The 22360-nt window shown below is 34.0% G+C and overlaps 2 protein-coding genes across 2 annotated transcripts; both read right to left on the bottom strand.

Annotated features, from left to right (window-relative positions):
- Positions 1–399: 399 nt before the first annotated feature.
- LOC137811021 (phosphoserine aminotransferase 1, chloroplastic) lies at positions 400–2210 on the bottom strand. Its single transcript, XM_068612570.1, has one exon. The coding sequence runs from the start codon at positions 2036–2038 to the stop codon at positions 803–805; it is 1236 nt and encodes a 411-aa protein (XP_068468671.1). The 5' UTR covers positions 2039–2210; the 3' UTR covers positions 400–802.
- Positions 2211–18954: 16744 nt separating this feature from the next.
- Positions 18955–22142, bottom strand: LOC137811022 (G2/mitotic-specific cyclin-1). The gene is made up of 11 exons (XM_068612572.1): positions 21874–22142; positions 21625–21751; positions 21438–21494; positions 21160–21208; positions 20910–21059; positions 20692–20817; positions 20360–20449; positions 20020–20241; positions 19815–19913; positions 19507–19685; positions 18955–19412 (listed from the first exon to the last, which is right to left on the bottom strand). Exons 1-11 carry the CDS (start codon positions 21926–21928, stop codon positions 19268–19270), a joined length of 1299 nt encoding a protein of 432 aa, XP_068468673.1. The 5' UTR covers positions 21929–22142; the 3' UTR covers positions 18955–19267.
- Positions 22143–22360: the final 218 nt, after the last annotated feature.

Genomic DNA, 22360 nt, shown 5'->3' on the forward strand with positions numbered 1-22360 from the left:
AGTAAATTTTGTATATCATATATTTAGATAAACCAGTTTTTAGGGATTGGCCAGTTGTGAACTGATTCATTAGTAATTTCATGAGTTGAACACTTAAATCCGGTCCGGTTTCATAGAACCTTGATTTTTACCACAAAACGTAATGTTCTTTTAAGTTTTTCCATTATTAGATTAGATAGGGTGTCTCTTCCCTTTCATTTTAATAAACCAATAAATAAAGAACTTTGGTTCCCTTGCTTGATTGCGTGAAGTAGCAGCAAAAAGACACTTCTAAAGTTGAGAATTCGAATTTATACACTATAGAATCATAACTGAAACAACAAATTCAATTTAAATCTCATAAGATAGAGTTTTTAGAAGGCCATACCAAAAATACTACAAACATACAATAACTTTGGATTATGTTTGAATTTTCATCCACCTTCAATTTTATTTAGAAATAAACTACATGTTACATCCAGTAAGACATCACATGTGACTCAATTCATAGAAACCTTGTAGTAACAGAGGGTATATCAATAAACCAAACCTACAAAACTACTTCACTTGTGTTCGACAACGGTAAAGTGCAATCAAAACACTACCTGCCAACCCAAATTTGAATATCAAACATGCCAGAAGAAACTGAAAAAAGAGACAGCTAAGGAACCTAACTAAAGAGAGCAAAAAACTGACAACATATTTGACCCTTTCTGCTTATACCAGACAAATACTTTGGCACAAAAGCTACTGCACCAAAGTAGAATTTAGAGCAACACACCCAAATTTGGATGCATCTGACTGAGGTTCCTTTATCCAGGCTCTAAGCATGCCTGACCTGAAAATCCTTCATGAAAGCTACCAACTTCTCAACCCCAGCCAAGGGCATGGCATTGTAAATGGAGGCCCTCACTCCTCCCACTGACCTGTGTCCCTTCAGCTGAACCATCTTCTCCTTAGCAGCCTCCTTGATGAACTCACCCTCCAACTCTGATTTCTCCAAAGTGAATGGCACATTCATCAATGACCTCACAGACTTCTCAACAGGGCACCTATAGAACCCTTTGCTCCCATCAATTGCATTGTACAGAATATCAGCCTTCTTCTTATTCTTTTTCTCAACCTCCATCAACCCCCCTTGCTCCAACAAATCCTCAAACACCAACCCACACATGTAAATCCCGTAGCAGGGAGGGGTGTTGTAGAGTGAATTGTTGTCATCATGGATCTTGTAATCAAACATCAAAGGAGTGAGAGCCTGAGCATTCCCAATGAGGTCCTTCCTGACGATCACAATGGTGACACCAGAGGGCCCCACATTCTTCTGTGCCCCGGCATAGATAACCCCAAACTTTGACACATCCACAGGCTTGGAGCAGAAATTTGAAGACATATCAGCAACCAAAACACCACTCTGGGCAACAGGGTACTCCTTAAACTCAACCCCGTGAATAGTCTCATTGGCACAAAAATGCAAATACCCAGAACCGGGATTCTGCTTCAAATCATCAAAAGACGGAATCTTTGTGTACTTTTCGGATTTCCCAGACCAGATCACATTGGGTTTGCAGTACTTCTGCGCCTCCTTGACGGCCTTGTCGCTCCAGGAGCCAGTGACGATGTAGTCGACGGCGTCGTTGGGGGAGCAGAGGTTGAGCGGCAAGGCAGCGAACTGGCTTGTGGCGCCGCCCTGGAGGAAGAGGACGGAATATTCCGGTGGGATCTGGAGGAGGGCTCGGAGATCTGATTCGGCTTTTTGGATTATGGAGAGAAACTCCTTGCCGCGGTGGCTCATTTCCATGACGCTCATGCCGGATCCGCCCCAGTTGTAGAGCTCGGATTGGGCACGGAGGAGGACCTTTTCCGGGAGGGTGGCGGGGCCGGCTGCGAAGTTAAAGACGCGATCTTGGGAGTGGGTGAGAGGTGGGGGTTGGGTGTGGAGTTGGGTGGCGCATTTGATGGATGTGGGTTTGAAGGAGGTTGGGCGCGGGGAGGAGAGGGGGAAAGGGGTGGTGCGGGTTTGGAAGAGAGTGGTGTGAGGAGAAGTTGCCATTGACATGGTTACGGTGACGATGAAGAACAAGAAAAATGTTGAGTTTGGTGTTCTTGGAAATGGAGAATGATGTTTGAGGCAAAGATCTGAAGAAGAGGAGCCAGGATTTATATTGAGTCGCACATTGGGAATGTCCTTGTTTTATTTCACTCAGTATTTTGATTTTTTTTTAACAAAAAGTGTATAACATCAATTTTCTTTTATTTTTATAACAAGCATTCATTTCTTTTTCTCATAATTGATTTTCATAAAATGTAACAGTATATTCAGATTTTAATTCCTTATGTTTTAAATTTATCATAGAATTGGGGAACACAGTGAACTTTATGCATAGGTACGTTTTAAATTAGTTGCCTAAGACATCTTTTTTATTCATGTTCTTGTGTGTTTATTAGTTTTATTTTTTCTATTAAATGTATTAGATTGTATTAATAAGATTAAAATATGTGTTAAGATAATTTGTGGTATTTTTCGATGTTGAGACACTGTTTTTATTTATTTTTCATTAATTTCATACATAAAGCTTAGATTACTATATTGCTTGTAAGATAATTATGTAATTCAACTAATATTTATATAAAAAGTCCTAAATATGGTGAAAAATGAAATCAACAGACAATCTAAAAACTTAAAAATTCCAATGTATATTCGATTTTAGTGTTTGTATGTATACGTTTCAAACCCAACGTGATTTTTTATTTTTTTTTGCATTGAGCTTTTTCATTAACTTACTATAAAAATATTAGTTAGACCACCATAACTTCTTTTGGTATCTTTTTGGTCATTTTTATTCAACATTCGTGTGGTTTCGTAAAATTTATATAAATAATCTGATGAGACATTTTTTATGGCTTTAATAAGTAAAAAAAAAAATCAAGCTCCAAATTGAAAATAGTTACTTTCGAAAAGCCAAGGATAAATCAAGTTTCAGAGTTAAAAGACTAAAATAAATAATTAACAAAATTATTTTTTATAAAACATAAGATATAATGAATACATTTTCATGTTATTAAATGTATTTTCTACGCATGCAACTTTCGAAAAATACAGTGTAAAAATTCATGACACTATCAATGCATACGTTATCTTCTTTCTATATAATATTTAGTTATAATATATCTTTTCATGTCTTTCACGGTTTGTCTTACTAATTTTTGTATTGTTTTTAACTCTCTCTTATTTTTTAATGATTAAAAAATATTAATGAAAACAAGTTTGTGGTCATAACAATGGGGAGGAAGAAAATGTCACAATCGTATCTACGAGTGCAATGCAATTTGTGAAAGATGAGTTTGGTTGGTGGTACAAAGTTGGAGTGATTATGTAATTGGAGAAAAGGAAAGGAAAGGAAATAGTGAGAGATATCATAACTTAGCTACCAACTAATTTAACCCGGCTTAAAGATTTTTTTTACGGATTTAAATATGAAAAAAATTAGATTTATTGAGTTTTAAGTTTATAAATAATACATTTTATTAACTAATAAATAATGTTTTATTTGACGTGATTTTGTTTTATATTGACATTATATGACTTAAATATATATATATATATATATATATATATATATATATATATATATATTCTAAAGTAGTTATATTTTAGTTACAATTATGTATTTTTAATTTAATTCTTATAATGTTAATACTAATATATAACTAAATGTTTTTTTTTTCTTTTATGTTTTAGGTGATTTAGGCGACAGTAGAGATGATTTTAATAAAATATTTGAAATTGATGTTGATTATTTTTCTTGATGGAATAGTACTAACGAGGGAGTAGTAAAGTTGTAACCAATTCTAACTAATAAAAAAATCAATTAAAGTAAGTTTATTTGTTTTCATGATTTTGGTTTATTTTCCTGTTTTGGTTGCATGTGAGAGATTTTGTTACTACATCTAAGAACATACTCAAATGAGTATAGATGAATAATTGTATATTAGGTTTTCAGTAATATGTTTAGTTTGAAAACTAGATATCTAGAAATAAGTTAGGATTCTCTATCTTTTCTAATTTTTGGAAAAAATTTAGTATTTATGAGTGAAAGATAAAATTAAAGGTTATGTATTTAAATTGGACAAGTAAATCTATTTTTAATATAATGGCTTAAAATGGTTAAAGTGGATCTTTATAGCTAATTTAGGTACATAGTATTTTTTGTTGGTCCAAAATTTTGTTTTAAACTTAGTTCAAATGAGTAAATAAGATTTGAAACTCATTTGAGACTTTTTTTTGCATAATCACTTATATTTTTTTTCATCTCACTTGAGGATTGAACTACTATTCGAGCAATACTCAAGTAAGAGCTTTAATCTTGAGTACAAAACATTATTGTTAGAGCAATTAGTTAAATGATTTAGATATAATACTTCTCACTTAATTTGAAGGCTAAAAACTAAGCTAGAGAAAGGTTGTAAGGAACATTTTTTATGAAAACTTATCGTTTGAGCGAAGATATTCAATAAAATATTTTTAGTGTATTGTGTTGATTATAAGTCAGTCAAGTGACCTTTTTTAGGGTTTAAGTCATTGTTTAGTTTAATTATTTAAGAAAATGTTATGAGATTACAAATTAGAGTAAAATTGTATAATTTGGATTGTAATTGAATAATTATGAAGAGTGTATAGTGTATGAATAATATGGATTCACTTAAAGTTAAGTGTTTAGCATAATGCATGATGTATGATTGATTCATTGTTTGTTATACAATAGGTATATAGCATATTATTAATACAAAATATTATATCTTTATTGAGTATCTCACTAATGTAGATTAAGACTTGAGATGATGAAAAATGAATGAAAGATTTATTGTACACTTGAAAGGTGTATTTGAAATTTGAATGTCTTAGACTTACTCTCATACATAATTTTGTAATTCATTTATACATTAAAGTCTCATACTAAATCAAATATCATTATATGATGCTAAATATGAGTCTTCTACAAGATATTTATTAATATTTTTATCATATATTTATTTAATACTTAGATACATGCTTTAATTTGTAATTAAAAAAATAAATTTAATATCAAATTATAAATTGTATATTTTTTATAATCATATACATATATATTTTTTTTATAAAAACTTTCATGTTAGGCATCACTATGAAACATGACATCTCAGTTAGGCTGACATTCCAAGTAACAACAATCACCAACTACTACATGTAAAAAATATTATTAAAAGAAAAAAAAAATACAAGAAAATATAGAAAGACTATACCAAAACTCATATATTAACAAAAAATAGTTTATAGGTAATCTATACCTATTAATAAATTTAATATTGAATTATAAAATGTATATTTTTTTTTATAATCATATACATATAATTTGTTTATGATATTTATTTATGTACAATTGTTCCGTGTTTGGTAATTTACCATTGTCTTATTGTTTAGAACATATTGCCATTAGATTTGAACCTCTAAAAAGTTAGTAAAAATTATAAATCTTTCTTATTTATTTTAAGGAATTCGCATGTACACTTATGTGGGGTGTTATTATTATTTTTTTCATTTGGCATTTTAGTATACGAAGTTTTAGAAGTTTCAATAAGTTGCTATGTTTTCAAAAATATTTATTTTGTTTCTTTAATTAAAATATTAAACCAATTAACAAAGTCTTAGAATTTTTAATTTGGTATTTTGTGTTTTGAAAAATATCTATTCTAATTTTTTTTATTAAAATGTTAAATAGATTTGGTAACCTATTTAACATTTTTTTTATTGAAAATGACCAATAAACGTTTTTAAAAGTTAATATAGTAAAAAAGCATCAAAATAGGTAACATTTAGCCATAATATTAGTATTGTTAAATTAAATAAATAGATCTTATCTTTGCATCTAAATTTTGTACTAATCCATCCAATTAACTCTCCTTTATATTTTGTTTTGGGTCATAAATTTGTTTTTCTACTTTTTATTGGACTTTTTGCAATTCAATTCAATTTCGAATTCTTCACTTTCAAAAATAAGCGAATTTCCAAGAAAGATTGAAACTTATGTCTGTGCAAGACAGTTGGTTGATGGGTCACTACCTAAACATCTCACTCAAAAGCTTTGTTTTAGTCACAAGAAAAATATTTTAAAATGTAAAAGTTTATATAATATTTTACCAAGGGGTGTCTATTAAATACTTTCAATGTAAGTACACTTTTTTTTTAAAAAAAATTAGAGAGAAGGATTTCAAAAATATGAAGAATGAATATATCATTTAAAAATATTATAAATTGAAAACCAAATATTTATTTTTATTTCTTAAAAACATTCGTATACTTAAATTTACTATCTTTGACTTCTTAAATTCTTAGAAAAATACTATTCTTATTTTTGTTCTAGATCTGAGTCTAAGTTATCCAATTTTAAAAATAATCAATCTTAAGTTAATACTAAGTAATCATATTTTCTATTAAAAAGTAAATCTTTTTTCTTATATCACATATCTTTGATTTTTTTTTATGCATGAATTCATGTTTGTTCTTGATGTGTAATATGATAAGAAAAATTGTCCTTGATTAGTGTGCATTATTAGGAATGTATTTCTATTTTAATAAATTTTATAAGAGTAAGTTATGACTTTCTCTACTCTTCATTCTTTTAGGTAATTGACTTGAAAAAACTTAGAATTTTAAGGAAAGTTAACTGAAGTCATTACTTAAAATTATGTGAAATTTTGAAAACCTTAGGTCAAGTACCTCATGATAAATTGATGTAATACCAAAGAACTTATAGAATATGTTGAATTTTGATGAATAAACATGTATGCATAAACCCTTTAATTTTGTATTATTGTTAAATTGTGAAAGTTGAAATTTTAAAATTTGGAATTATGTTAATGAGGTATATTTATAACTGTTTGAATAAAAAAATATTATAGAAATATGTGTTTTATTGGTGAATAAATAGATTGTTCGAAGTTAAGAGATGTTTTGATTTGTCTTAGTCAAATGGGAAATCAAACTTAGCTTGTATGATTGGGTGTGTCGCTCAAGGGACAAGATGACCGTTTGAAACTCATTATATTTAATGGAATGGCAAAACATTATCTCTCCTCTACGAATATACCATTTAAGCGACATTCCATAGTTTGAGTGAGAGAAACTCATAAACTTATCAATTTTCAAGTGAAGAATAATTCCTCTATTTCAATGGTTTATGTTTAAATTACATATAATTTTTTACAATTTATTTATATGTTATATTGAAATGAAATTAATATGGATTTATTTATATGTTTGTGTGTGTGCATTGCATGATTTGAATTGTAAGTTATGTGTTATTTGAGTTGGATGAGAGATGACAAATACCTCGAATGGTAGTCTGACTTGGTTTATAATTAGTGGTATTGATGATTGGAACTCCTTACTGAAAATATATTTTTTAAATTAGTAGATTAAGATATCAGATGTCGAGAAACTAGAAGAGAATAGTAGATGCAATGAATTATTCTGACTACCTTGAGATATAATTAACGATTCAAATAAGTTTTAATATGATTTAAGTGTTAGTCTCTAATGAAACTTGCTTAGTAGGTGTCTTTGAGAATGTCTCGTAGTCCCCTCTTTGTTGAGGTGAGAGACGAGTGTGATAATATAGTTCTTTAGACCTTTGTTAAGGTGAAGGGATGAATATGTTGATATCATACATATATAACAAGGCAAAGTAATATCAACAAATCACAAAGCATATATAGATGTATTATATATGTTTTATGATTTGTTAAAATTTACTTTAGTTTATCATTGTTTTTGTTTTTGTGATGACTATTATGATTGTATTTAAATTTTTTTTCAACAAAGATTTAATTAAATTAAATTGGGAACACTTCAGGGGTGTCCCAACCCTTATACAAAAACTAAAAAATTGTACAACTATTTAACTCCCAGACTTAACAATACAAGCCTAGGCTTCCCAAAAGAGAACAAACTCTTCAAGAATCAATGCTAACTCCCCTCAAACATATGCCCTCAAATCACCTTTCAAGATGAATACAGTTGCCCAACATTTGCATAAAATGCACGCCTTCTTCCTATGCCATCCAACTTTAAATTCTCATGAAAAAGGGATATTTTATACCCCAACTATGAAGCTTTTCTGTAGATTTCAAGGCTCATTACTCAAAGCCAAAAAAGCTGCTTAAGAAGTTTGTCACTGGGCTACATCACCAAACTCAAAACTGCACACAAAAAATCAGCAACCTATTATAAGCATCTTAAATTGGCTGCTACAATGCACACTGAAAGTCTAACGCTTCTAGTAGTCCAAACCCTCCTAAAGAATCAACATTTTGCCAGTACTGAAATGTCACAAAACCTTCAAAGCTTGCATATACGAATAACCTTTGTGATTCTACATCAGTAACAGAATTATTATTCTTTGAACTTCTACTTAAATCTGCATCCAGTTTTATCTGCATAAACAATTCCACAAACATCCCACTAATTGAAGGCACTCTTTTACGCTGGATGCATAAAATCTTCCAACCTCCTTCCACGATCTTTGTTCACTTCGTGCTTCTTTTACAGGATAGATTCCCTGCTCCCCACCATCTTAACCTGCACCAAGAAAACAACCTTCCCCACCAATCAAACTAATTCAAAGAGACAAAACAACCTATACCCTTGACCTTGAGTAACTGATGCCAATTTATTGCAACATCCAACCTTACTTACAACATGTATAGAAGATTGTAATTACTCTTTTAAATTACTTTCATTAGATTATGAAAAAAATGCTTACATACTTATGCACTTACCTTGTTACCATACTAACACAAGTTATAGGTGACAAAATCCAATCAGAAAAGGAGAATATAATTTTCTTCTCTTTATGTTTCATCCATACCCATGATTGTACTTGTGCCATAGTAAAGATTTCCTCTGCATCTACCTTTGCTTGGTTAAAGATGACCCTGTTTCTATGCTTCCATATACTCCATACTACTGAGACCCAAAGACTTTTCCATAACCTATTACCTTCCTGATTAAAGCAGATGTAAGAGAATTGTTCGAAATGATAATTCAACTCATTATGGTTCACCGAACTAATTCCCATCCAACTAAAACACATATTCCACACTTTACTTGATTCCCTACATGAAAGAAGGATATGTGTCATTGTCTCCTCTTCCCTTCCGCATAAAACACATAAAGTATCCCCTAATGTCACTCCCCTTTTATGCAGGTTCTGTTTTGTCGCTATCCTATTCGAGAGAGCCCTCCACACGTAGAATAGGGCTGAGGGCATAACCTTCAGATTCCAAAGAGACCCGAACACTGATACCACCCCCCCCCCCCCCCCGGCCTGTGATTTACTAACTTATTGTAAGCAGATTTTACCGAGAAAATGTATGATGGAGGGTCGTTCCATAACCTTGAATCCTCTTTACCTGGTTGTAATGTCACCTGTGATATTATAAACATGAAATCCTCTACCATAGTCTTTTCCCATTCGAACCATTCTCTTCTCCAACTTAATTTCCACTCCCACCCATCTGCATTCCAACTACCACAACTTCCAATAGGCTTATCTTTCAACTCAGAGTTATTGTACAATCTTCGTATCTTCCTTTGAGTTGACCATTAACTAACCATTCGTCTTCCCAAAATTTGATCTTCTCCCCTAATCCTACTTCCCAAGTCATATTCTGATTGAACCAGTTGTCACCTTGGTCAGAGAGACTTACTTTGAGTAAATCATTCCACCATCTAGATGTATACCTATTTCTTTTCGGTGCAATTGAATTCAACAGCCCCCTCACTCCATACTTTGATTCTAAGACCTCCTTCCAAAGTCCACTCTCTGTAGAACACCATCTCCATAACCATTTTGCCAAGAGTGCCTTATTAAACAAATCAATACGCTTGATACCTAGACCTCCTTCCTCTTTCTCTTTACAGATATTCTCCCAACTAGTCTAAGCAATTTTCTTCCCATCCGTTCCCCACCCCCACAAGAACTTTCTCTGTAATTTTGTTATCTCCTTGCACACTTCGATTGGTGCTTTAAAAAAGGATAGAAAAAATAGTGGTACGGCGTTGATAACAAATTTTATAAGGCAAACTCTTCCTGCAAATGACAAATTCCTTCCCTTCTGATCCTGCCTGTTGACCAGAACGTTGGAACTTGCCTCGTCAAACTTGGATCGACGTGTGCACCGCGTCAACCTCCGTCCTTCGCCGCGATCCACCTCAAGAACCTGCAAAAGAACAGAGCGGCGCCGCTGCGGCCGATCGCACTCCAACGCCCAAGTCAGTGACTGAACCACCAAATACTTCAAGAGTAACACTCAGGAACTCTCAAGGAACCGTGCAATGTTCTCTCTCACAGTATGCTCAAGAACTCGCAAGCGTAAAGAAGACAATCTGAACGTGCGTACCTCAGAAGTTCGTTGGGAAACCCTTATATACCTGGTCACTTTCTCTCTCCTGGCAGTTACGCATCTGGACACGTGGCTCACATCCAACCGTACACGTGCCATCATCTGGAGCCTCCTTGACTTGAGCGCTGCTTCTGACTCTCCTTTGGCTAAGTTACTTATGCATGATACTACTCAGTGCATAGCTGTCCTGGAGTGCGATCTCTATTGGATTGGCGAGCTAGGGTGCCTTCGTACACACCTTCCCCGTGGTCTCGCCGGCCGCCTTCATAATATGCACCACCTTCATCTTCGGCGATGTGCTCGCTCCGGCGATCTCTAATCACTTGGTCACCTGAGTTTACATCTGGCGACTTCATCTTTAACCCGGTGACCGCCGGTTCTGGTATGCTGGAGATCGGAGCACGCCAACTTAATAACTGGCGACTTCACGAGCCCCCCGACTTCCTTCCCTTCTGCCAACCTGGCGTCTCATCAACACGCCTCACTGTAGCTTGATGCCATGTCATCACTTCCGACTACCAGGGCGGTACACCTTCCATACATAAAGTTTCTTTCTTATCTTTGATAGTACATGCTCCCAAAAGGAACACCTAGATGGGTTTCCACCTATAGGTAAGCCTAAGTATGTGAAGGGAATATCCATTAGACTGCAGTGGAGTATTTCCGAATACATTTTCACCTCATACCTATCTACTCCAATTGCGCCAATCTTGCTCTTGTAAAAGTTTACTTTTAGGCCCAAGCTTAATTCAAAACATCTTAAAATAGCCTTAATGCACTTGATGTTCTGCACATTAGGTTCACATACAAAAAGGGTATCAGCCGCAAATTGTAGTAAATTCACCTCCACCTTCTTATCCCCTACTTTAATACCCGAGAGAAATTTTTTCTTGTCGCTTGATTTACTAACCGAGCTAAACCTTGTGCGACAATTAGAAACAAAAACGGTGCCATCGGATCCCCCTGCCTAAGGCCTCTAGTTGGTTTAAATTCTTTTGTCGGGATACCGTTTACCAACACCGAGACTGTAGCTGATTCAAGGCATGCTTTGATCCACTGAATCCATTTCCCACAAAACCCTAGTCTTCCCATCATATAAAATAAGAACTCCCAACTTACCGAATCATATGCCTTTTCAAAGTCAAGTTTCACAATCACCCCGCTTTTCCTCCTTTTTTTCAAGTCATCCACAACCTCATTCACAAAGAGGACATTGTCTAACAAACCTCTATTGGACAAAAAAGCAGATTGTGATCCATCTATCGCCTTATCAATAACCTTTTTAATCCTATTAGATAGTACTTTCGTCAGTATCTTGTACAAAGAAACCTACTAGTGATATAGGTTTGTACTCTTCAAGGGATTGGGGATTCTCAGACTTAGGGATCAACGTTAGGAATAAGGCATTACAACACTTCAGAATCTTCCCCTCTTTGTGAAAGAATTTTACTGCCCCCAATACATCATTTTCTAAAAGGCTCTAGTTGTTTTTAATAAAGCTGAAAGATACTCCATCTGGGCCAGGACTTTTATGTCTATCACAATTCCAAATGGCTTCCTTTATTTCTTTTTCATCAAACGGATATGTCAAGAATCTTTTATCTAACTCGGATATCTCCTTGAATACCACGTTATCCAGCCTAACTCCAGAATCTTCGATAGCCGACATCTTGTTTTCGTAGAACTCCTTAACCATCACCTTTACCTTATTTGGTTCTTCCACCCAACTACCTGATTGGTTACAATAAACTCCTTTTATCTCGTTCCTCATCCTCCTCCATTTGATAGATGCGTGAAAGAATTTTGAGTTGGAATCCCCCTGCTTGATCCATAATGCTCTTGACTTTTGTTGTAGTAAAGATTCGTTCCTCTCATTTATGACCTGTTACTGGCTCAAGAGTTCTCTTCTTTCTCTAATTTTATTTTCCTCCAAACTGACTACATCATCTCTCATATTCAACTCTTGTATTCTCCTCAAGATATTGAGTTTGATCTTATTAGTATTCCCAAAAACATCTTTATTCCAACCTTTCAGGTCACTCTTTAACATTTTCAGTTTCTCTTTTAACACTAAGATTTCATTCCCCTGTACCAAGTAACTTTCCCACTTGTTTTTAACAAAAATACCAAACTCCTTATCTTCCTGCCAAATGTCAAGAAACCTAAATGGTTTTGGTCCCCAATCTACCACATTAGATTTTAGCTCTAATGCGCAGTGGTTAGATATCTGTCTATTAATGACAAATTGCTTACAACCTGGCTAGTGCTGTAACCATTCAAAAGTCATTAAAAACCTGTTGAGCCTGCTCTTTGCTTTACCATTAGGCCTATACCAAGTATATTTTCTTCCAACACAGGGTATATCCACGATCTCCATATTATCAATAAAGTTGTTAAATCCTTGCATTTTTCTCTTATTTGCACTTGATCTATTAATCCCCCTGCGTTCCCTTTCGTTTCTTATTGAGTTGAAATCCCCCAGTATGCACCAAGAGTTACAAGGTTCCCTTTGTCTAATCTCTAATAACTCTGTCCACATTTGTTTTTTCTCATGCAGATTGCAAGAAGAGTACACATTTACAATGACGACGGGGATATTTCTCTCCTTAAACAACCCAGAAAACACCATGAACCTTCTATTAATAATGTGATTAGAACACTGAAAGAACTTATTGTGCCAAATCATAAGAATCCCTCCTGATCCGTTAGTTGGTTCACTATAAAAATAATCAATGTCGTTATCTCCCCATAACCTACAACAGTTATTAAAACTGAAATTAGCCATTCTTACCTCTTGTAAACACAACATTCTGACACCTTCCTTTCTAATCATTTCCTTAATATATCTCCACTTTACAGGGCTCCCAAACCCTCTCACATTTAAAGAAAGAATTCGCATTGGTAACCCAAATCCTCCCCCACTTCCCTTTTGGATTTCAAAATTATGTCCCTTTTTTCTAATTCATCTAGGCTTACCATGACTTTTCCTTCTTCCCCGCATGTAGCCCCTAACTGTTTACCCAATTCCCATACTCTAATCGTTTATAAACTACCATGTTTTAACCAGAATAAGCGGTTACAGTTATTAATGGCCAAATCAGAAACAGAATTGCTAATTTGAGATAAAACTAACCTTATGTTCTTGCGTTCTTCCCTCTTACAATCTTTGCTGGAATTCACCCACCCATAACACTCTTCTTTCCGTTGTAGCGGATGAATTAGTAGTCGTTGAAATGTTAATCTTCTTTTTTTGTTTATCTGCTTCGTTCCCAAATAGTTGAGACCCTTTTTTCCTTTGCTTGCCAAACGGAAAATATGTATCTTTGATTCTGCTTGATCTCGAAACAGATTGAAATTGGCACTCCTTTTGTTTGTTCTTCGATACTTCGAAAGCTTGTTGTGTATGTGATTGGAGAGCCTCCCCATCTTGTGACACTCCTAAAGAGTCTTCCACCCTTGATATTGACGTCAATGAATTGTGCTCCCCCCCCCCCTCAACCTCTTCCGCCGACGTGATTGCTTGATAGGTTGGGGTTTCCGCACCTTTCACTGCGATAATCGTTGTACACGGTGGTTTCCTCCCTATCTCCTCCGTAGCTTCGACCGAAAAGGATCGAGGTGCGGCGACTGCACCGTTTCTAGTTTCTGCGTTTTGTACGTTGGCTTTGTCGTTCCCAGATCGTCCTCCCTGTTCAGTTTCGTCAAGATCGTGTGACTTTTCTGAGGTAAACGGGCTTCCAGGCGGCCCGTTCCATAACATCTCCAACCCACCATCATCTGGGCCAGGTTTCGAAAAAGCCTCGAAGTGATTTTTAACCTTTGCACCTCCATGCCTTCGTCACGTAATCTATTATTGAGTCCCCACCTTGGGCCATTTGTGAAGGCCCATACCTTTTTCCCATTTCAGCTCTGAATAGATCCGTTGGGGTTCTAGACCCTAGGTTTTCCTTTCCTATGTTTGTACTGAAAATAGGTGCAGAGAAAGGGCCTATAGGTCTAGCCACAGTAGACTCACAACAGCGTAACGGTGCATTAGGTTCCGATCTCCGGCAGCCTTGTGCCGACGGTGGCTGGGCGATTCCCAATTCCGACTCGATTTCTCCTCGACCTCCTTTCTACCTTCTTCGAAATCCTTACTCCCCGATCGCACTGTTTCGTTAGAACCTATTGAGTCAGCCTCTGTTTCCATACCTTCATATTCTTCACTCCAATGGCATTGACAAAGTTTATAATCTGGGGTTGTGCATTCTTCCTCCACTGATACCTGGTACAGCACTTCGTTGATTTTCATATAACTGGTAATCTTCGCCTCGCAACCCACTAACACTCTAATTTTGAACCTTGCGTACTCGAGCTCTTCTAAAGCCAAAGTTGCCTCGTCAACCTCAACAAGGGTACCCATTAACGCTGCAATGTGCTTGAAACAACCTGTATTCCATAACTTCAAAGGTAGGCCCCTACATCTTACCCATACCAATTTGTCTACCGCAACGAATTGTTCTTCCCAAGGAATAATAGTGTCAAACATTTCTTCAAACCATTCTTTATTCTCCTCTATGACTTATTTAATCTTTAGTTAATTTTCCCCCTTCAGTAATACATGGAAACCCCCCAGAAATTTTACCTTTATGTAACCAAGACCTCCCAAAATGAAGCTTTCATTCAAGCTTGAAACCTTGTTTAAATCCGCTACTCTCCCTATAAAGCATTTATTTAACCATTCTCTGTGAGTTTCCTCTGCTCTAAAGTGAATAGCATGCAAAGTTTCCCTATTCTGCGATTGTGCTCTTTTCTTGTAACCATTCTTGACAGTGTTTGCATACGTGTTTGTTCCTTTTGCCCTCCACTCTTTTTTAACCTCTTTCTCTGACTCTAATGCTTTCTCCTTCAGCTTAACATTCCACTCCTTTTTTGTTTTTGCTGCCCTGTTGTATTTTGGTCTATTAACATTCAATTTCCAGCTCCCAATCCATATTGTGTTCAGATGAAATTCTAGCTCCCTAGTATTCTGAACTCCCCGAAATCTAACAAAACCAAACATTTGCTTCTTGATGTTTAATCTATTGGATATGAAAACGTCGCTCACCCTTCCCCATCTTCGGAAAATTTTCCACAAATCTGTTTCTTTGAGATCAAAGGGGAAGTTAGAGAAGAAGAAAGGTGTCCCTCCCTGGTTCATCATCTTTTTTGTTATAGTGAATAATATGATTGTATTTAATAGTATGTAGATGATGCAACATGTCGAGTAGATTGTTTAAGATTGATGTAGATACTTGAAGATATTTACCTATAGTTATTATAATTGAAGCTTTTCTTTAAGATTTTTTTTGGTCAATATGATATGATGCATTTGACAAATAATAATATTTTCATTTATAAGAAGTTTCATTTTGAATTTAAAAACAGTTTGAAATATGAGATATTAAATGCATTGTACCAACTGATATTTTAGTTTATGTGACTTAGATCATCAATGAAACTAGAAGATATATGTTAAAACATAGGTTTTTCATACTTAATGTACCAATACACAACATCTCATACATTATCCCAAATATATGACATCAAGTTCATACAATCATTCACACACATTACATATCATTCACATACAATACATATCAATCATTTATACATTATTTATGATTTCTCAAATCAATTACACATAAAATTTAAAATTTCACAAATAAATTGAACATACAAACTAGTATTTAATTTATATTTTAATAAATGTTAGATTTACTTGTTTCAAATATTCAAATTTTATGAATTGAATCACAGAGAGTTGTAATCAATTACAATTTATAAAAGGATAATTTTTTAAAAGATTTAATTCAATTTCATAGCCTATAGAAAAGAAACAAAAATGTAGATAAACAAAAAAAAAATGTTGTCAAAATGGCTTAAGCTTAGAAAGAAAGGGCGTAAGCCCAGGGAAAGTCCGAGGGGGATTTGGCTTGAGCAAATTTGAGATAGAGAACACCTAAAAAACTGCAACTACAATCTGCTTAGCGGTGGAAAATTTTGTTGAGCTGATTTGACGTTGAGAACACCCTAAAACTTCAACTCAAATCCACCTAGCGCAATGAAATTTTACTAAGTGGATTTGAGGCCAAGAGAACCCCAAAATTGCAACTCAAATCCGTTTAGTGCAGTGAAATTTTGCTGAGCGGATTTGAGGTTAAGATCTCCCCTAACTCTACATGTAAAATCCGCTTAAGCGCAGGGGAAAAATGTTGAGCGGATTTGGGGTCGAGATCTCCCAAAATTGTAAAATTTGCTTAAGTGCAAAAGAAAAAGGTTGAGCATATTTGGGGTCGAGAATACCAAAATATGCACCTCAATTTACATGGGGTTGCGCTGAGCAAATTTAATAAATTTTGCAAACTAAAACCCCAACTTGTACCAAAAATCTAACATTTCCAACAACTCAAATCTATGTTTCAAGTTGTATTTAAGATCAGTTCAGTCAACATGCAAATATCTCCCCTTTGAACTTATCTCCAAAACAACATTCCAAAGTCTAAGTAAAAGATGTTTGATATTAAACTTGGAGACCAAGAAGAAGTCATTCAAACATAATCAAATTTCAGTATATGGTAAAATAAGTTGACATTCACTTTTCTCAACTAACCCAATTAAAATTGATAACAAAATAATGAAGAAAAGTAAAGAACCATGAATCTTTCAAGAGAAAAAAAATCACTGCTTTTGAAAATCTGATTAATTAAAAGTGATTTATGATTTCTCAACTACGGTGAAGTATGATCAGATTTTGAAATGGATAAGATTTTGAAATGGAAAAGGTTTGATTCTGAAATAGATTAAGTTGAAAGGATAAAAGTTAGAAAAAAAAAAAGAGTTTAAGAGTGAGAGTGAGAAAAAAAAAGAGTTTAAGAGGGAGAGTGAGAAAAGAAGGGGCAAGTTCCCTTATTATAACTTCACAATCTAAACCTATACTATTTTTTTAAAGTTAAATAATTTTTCATTATGTTTATTATAACTATAAATCTTATTTATGTAGATTTTAATATATATAAATTCTTGTGTGAACATTTTTTTTTATCATATCTCAACGTATTTTGTGATGTATGATGATGGTTTTGGTGGGTAAGATCATCCTTTTTAGTTTATTTTGGTGCTCTATAATTTAAAAATTGTTTTCAAATAGGATTGGTTGAAGGATGTGGATGGGATTTGTCGTTGTTCACCTTATGTGGAGCACAAGGGTCAATGAAACATTAAAGAAAGCATTTATTTCAGGGTCAGTTTGCAGAAACCAAGTGATCAAAGTTGCAACAACTTTTTAGTAAAAAAATTATTATTTTTTTCAGTATATAAAAATGTAGATTAGTGGATGTCATATCAGTCTTAAAAAAAAATACAAACTAGCTTATCATAATCCGAAACGGGAGAACTATGATAAGAACAAAACCAAATAGTCTCAGGACTGAACTTCCACTTCACTCTACTATATATACATATAAATACTAAAGAGTTGCTAATGATTTAATTTTAATTATATTTATTTTATACAATATATTAAAAAAAAATATTATATTTTCACACATATATATATAATTATCCTATGATTACATTAGTATAGCTTACATAGTTAATTAGTGGAAAATATATTTATTAATATGTTGCCATAAAACATAATAATCCTTCAAATATATTTGGTAGATCTAGAATGAAAATTGTTGAAACATGACTGATGTAACAGATTATGTAATTCTATGAGCCGGTCAAGGATAGGCTCAAAATGGCGCTGATACCATATTACGAAGTGAACTTTAAGTCTAACTCAACTCCATAAAACCGGCTCATATACAATGAAAGGCTCTAATTTCCAGTCGATGTGGGATCTCAAACACATTCATCTATTTAAATTTATATTTTTATTCTATTTTTAAAATATATATATATATATAATTAAAAATAAATTATTATTATATAGGTAATTTCATAAATTGAATAATTAAAAATAAATTCATATTCACCAATTATTATTATTGTTATTATTTTTTTTTTTTTTAAATATTTAAATTATTTATGTAATAGCTAATTAAAATAGACGGATTTTTATCATAGATAAAAATTATACAAATTTTTTTTTTCAATTTACTTATTTAAATATAAAAAATCAAACCTCCAACTAAAAATAAATTCAAAATCTTTATTTTATTTATTATTTTATTAATTCTTTTTCCAAATTGTATAAATAAATCAAGTTTCACTTATATATAACATAATAATTAATATAATAATATGATTAAAATATTATATAAAAATATTGTATTATATAATTTTGAAATAACCATTATTATATCATAAGTTTGAACAGAACGATGATATATAAACTAGAGAAATTGAAAGTCAAAGTTCACTTCTTGCATGAGACTAACCAAGAGAAATTGTTCTGTTTTTCCCATTTTAGGGTATGTAATGGATCTTATCTGGCTGAGACACATTAATGGATAAGAACAGTTGCATGGTGCATTTGTGGCATGTTGAAAACAAAAAAAAACTCCATTTGTTGAATATGAATGAAGTTGTTTCTATGTCATCGTTTCCATTATTTTGTTCAATGGGAACAAGAGAAATACAAGACGACTCAAGTGTGTTCTGTTCACTTGGAACATAACAGAAAGTAAAGGATGGAAAAATAACATGAGTAGAAGAACAACAAAATACATAAGACAAACCCCGACACTTCAGACACAATATTTAAGTGCAACCCAAGTTGCTCACCTTCATGTGCATGCATGCATTATAACCAAATGGCCCCCCAATTATGAAGTCAAGTGTATCATCATGATGTTTGTTAGTGGCTATACATTGCCTGCTACAACGAGTTCTCCAGAAGAAAACGTGCCGGTTCACATTTTGCAGTGTAGTTAAATTTTGATGAACAGTACTTCCTATGTACCCCAGTAAGTTTCCCATTCCCAGCCTTCTGATGAAAATCAACCATTGATGTAGAGCACTCTCTGTGAGTCAGTCACAAATTAACAACACTTCAGTATCTATCATACCATTTCAAACTATTGGGTAATTGGAATATTAAAATTATAGAGAACTTACAATAGCTGATCTTCTGAGTAATTGGAGTGCCATTCACATGTTTTACTCCACTGTTTGAAGCCATAAATGGAGCATTGAGCTGTATAAACAGCAGCTGCTGCTAGTAAGGATGGAGGGAACTTCAGCATCTCATATTCTACTAGAGATAGCTCTACCATGAAGAAAGCCAGTAGCTCAAGCTGTTTCATTGTGAGGAATACAGTGAGCAAGTTAGTGCATGCTTGGAAACTCAGAATCACATCAGTTTAACCCCAAAGTGCATAAGCTGAACATGGAAATATTTGGCAGAAACATATGAAAATACTGACCTTTCTGTCTGCTTGAGCTGCCTTTAGGAATCTTTTCATAAAAACATATGCGGTTGGCACAGACATGTTAAACTGCAATGTGTTGACCATCAGCTTCTCCTGCATAGTTTACAATGAAGAAACTCAATTAGTTCAGTTACACAACACAAATGCAGAGGTTAAAAGGTTGTCGTTGTGTTAACAAGGCAAAAAAAAAAAAATCTACCATTTCCAGAACTTCCTTCCTTGTGTATGCTTTGTCTGATATGAGAATTAGATCCCCCACCACAGGAACTGAAACTTCTTCGTACTTGCATGCCAAAAGCATTGCAACTAATCCAACCAACTGAAGCTTCTTTCTTACCACTGTCTGTTTTGCCAAAAATCTGTCTATAAGATTAACAGTAAGAAACAATGTCTCGTGCATGAGATCAAATTTGTCGTGCACCTGAAGGATCAAACAAACATATCACACTATTAGGACATTTAAAATTGAATGAAAACAAAAAAAAATCCATAAGGATCATTGTAGCATTGTACGTGAAGTGGGAGCACATTTGGTTTACCTCAATAAGCCAGTCAATGAGAATAGCCCTCATCCTTTCATTAATGTCAAATTGCTGTGTCATGTAATTGGGCGAGACACAGCTAGTACTCTGCAATGTAACAAGTGCTGTTAGTTATCAAAATTCAATAGAAAGGCATTCCCATGTTAGTTTAGGTGTCATTCTGAAATCCATTTTGATTTCCAAAATTATTACCGTGAAATTATAGAAATTATATCTCAAAAGTTCATTTGACAAGTTAGAATTCAGACAGTATCCCCATTTGAAGTTAAAATGTTTTTGAAATAGTGAGAAAAGTGCACCAAATTCAAAGTAATCATTTCCAAATTTACCTCCGTTTTTCTGTAGTAGCCGTAAAGATCTTCAATATAATCCACCACTGCAAGGGGATTGTTTGCGTCACATATATCAATGTCCAAAACAGTCTCATCAATTATATCCTCCATTTCAACTTCCTCCTACCAGGCCAATTGTTGCACCATCACCAACTAATTTTGAAATGGATTTGCGTGACATAAACAAAATAAATAGAAGTAACATTATAGAATACCATCTGATCTAATTCACTATGAATTGGCTCTGTCAGTTCTAAAGACATTGGCACTGGTTGGTCATCCGTTGGTGCGTGTTCATCATCCACAAATATAGCCTCTCCAAATCCATTCGAATTTGAATTCCCCAAGTTTGACCTCTTGGTTCCCTGTTCAAATTGACCCCACAACTCAAATATCAGTTTCAACTTTCAAATTGTCAAAGGATACGTGCAATGTGCAAAGCATCAAAATTCATCATAAAAGTACCTCAGCACGATTTTGCTGTGTGCTACTAGCAATCTGTGCAGCAAACCTCCTAAAAAAGTAGACCAACATGAACATTACACATAGAAAACTTGCGTCTAAAAATAAAGAACATAACAGTCTCATTAATTGATCTCTTCCCACTATCAAGAAAGCGAATGGGGCTATACATTACACTCATTGAAACGCACTTCAATTTCAAAATTCAAACACTTAATTTCACTTTTTTCATCCATCACTAAATAAAATCGAAATCACACTAAAGGACCACATCTTCTAACCTTGTGATGGGTCGATGCACCGGATACGCCTGTTTCTTCTCACAAACATCTTGTTTTCTGAAAACCCCCGCAAAGAGAAAACCACACCATCAACATCACAAACATAAAAACTGAAAAAATCACAAGAAAAAAAAAAAAGAGGGAGAACATGACCCAGTAGAAAAAAAGAAAACAAAAAGAAAGTTACTCTGCCAATGCTCTCTTGTTAACAACGCAAGGGTAAGGTCTCCCTTCCGCCACCAGATCCTGATTGATCACGCTCAAAGCCCTTCTGTTCTGCCCCACCTTTCTGTTTCCCCCACAATTCATCCCTCCTATCACAACAACCAGACACAAAAATTAATAAATAAAAAAAATCCCACTACCCATGTTGTTATTATCATTAAATCTTCAATCTTGCCTCAACATTGAAACCGAAATCTTTAGTTAATAATACCTTGAAAATTTGTGGGGTTGACTGGTTTAGATCTGTTCTCATCTGATATCACCATTGTAGATGAACACACAGAAAGAAGAAACCAGGCACAACACTAGAATAACAAGGAGAAGGGCATGTAATATAGGAGGAAGTGGAAGAAGAGGGTAGCGTACTCTAGACTTATTAACAGTGACACTACAAACACCACACTGAAGGACTGAAACCATGGGGTATTTGTCTGGTGAGACCACTTTTCAAAACTCAACGGCTAGTCACTAATGACCGTTGGATCGTTTGGCTGGCACCACCATTACTTTATTTTATTTATTTTTTTCTATTTTCTCTACGTTGTCTGTCTGTCCTAAATCCTAATAACGGTAATAATATGGTTCCCATGTGGAGAAGCGTGTAGCCGTAGCCAACCCTCCATCCTCTTTATTCAAACCACAATCACAATTTCACTTTACTATTTTACCTTTTTTTATCTTTACTTTAAGGTAAATAA

The sequence above is a fragment of the Phaseolus vulgaris genome, chromosome 2, assembly GCF_051622355.1.
Source record: "Phaseolus vulgaris cultivar YP4 chromosome 2, ASM5162235v1, whole genome shotgun sequence".
Classification (NCBI taxonomy): domain Eukaryota; kingdom Viridiplantae; phylum Streptophyta; class Magnoliopsida; order Fabales; family Fabaceae; genus Phaseolus; species Phaseolus vulgaris.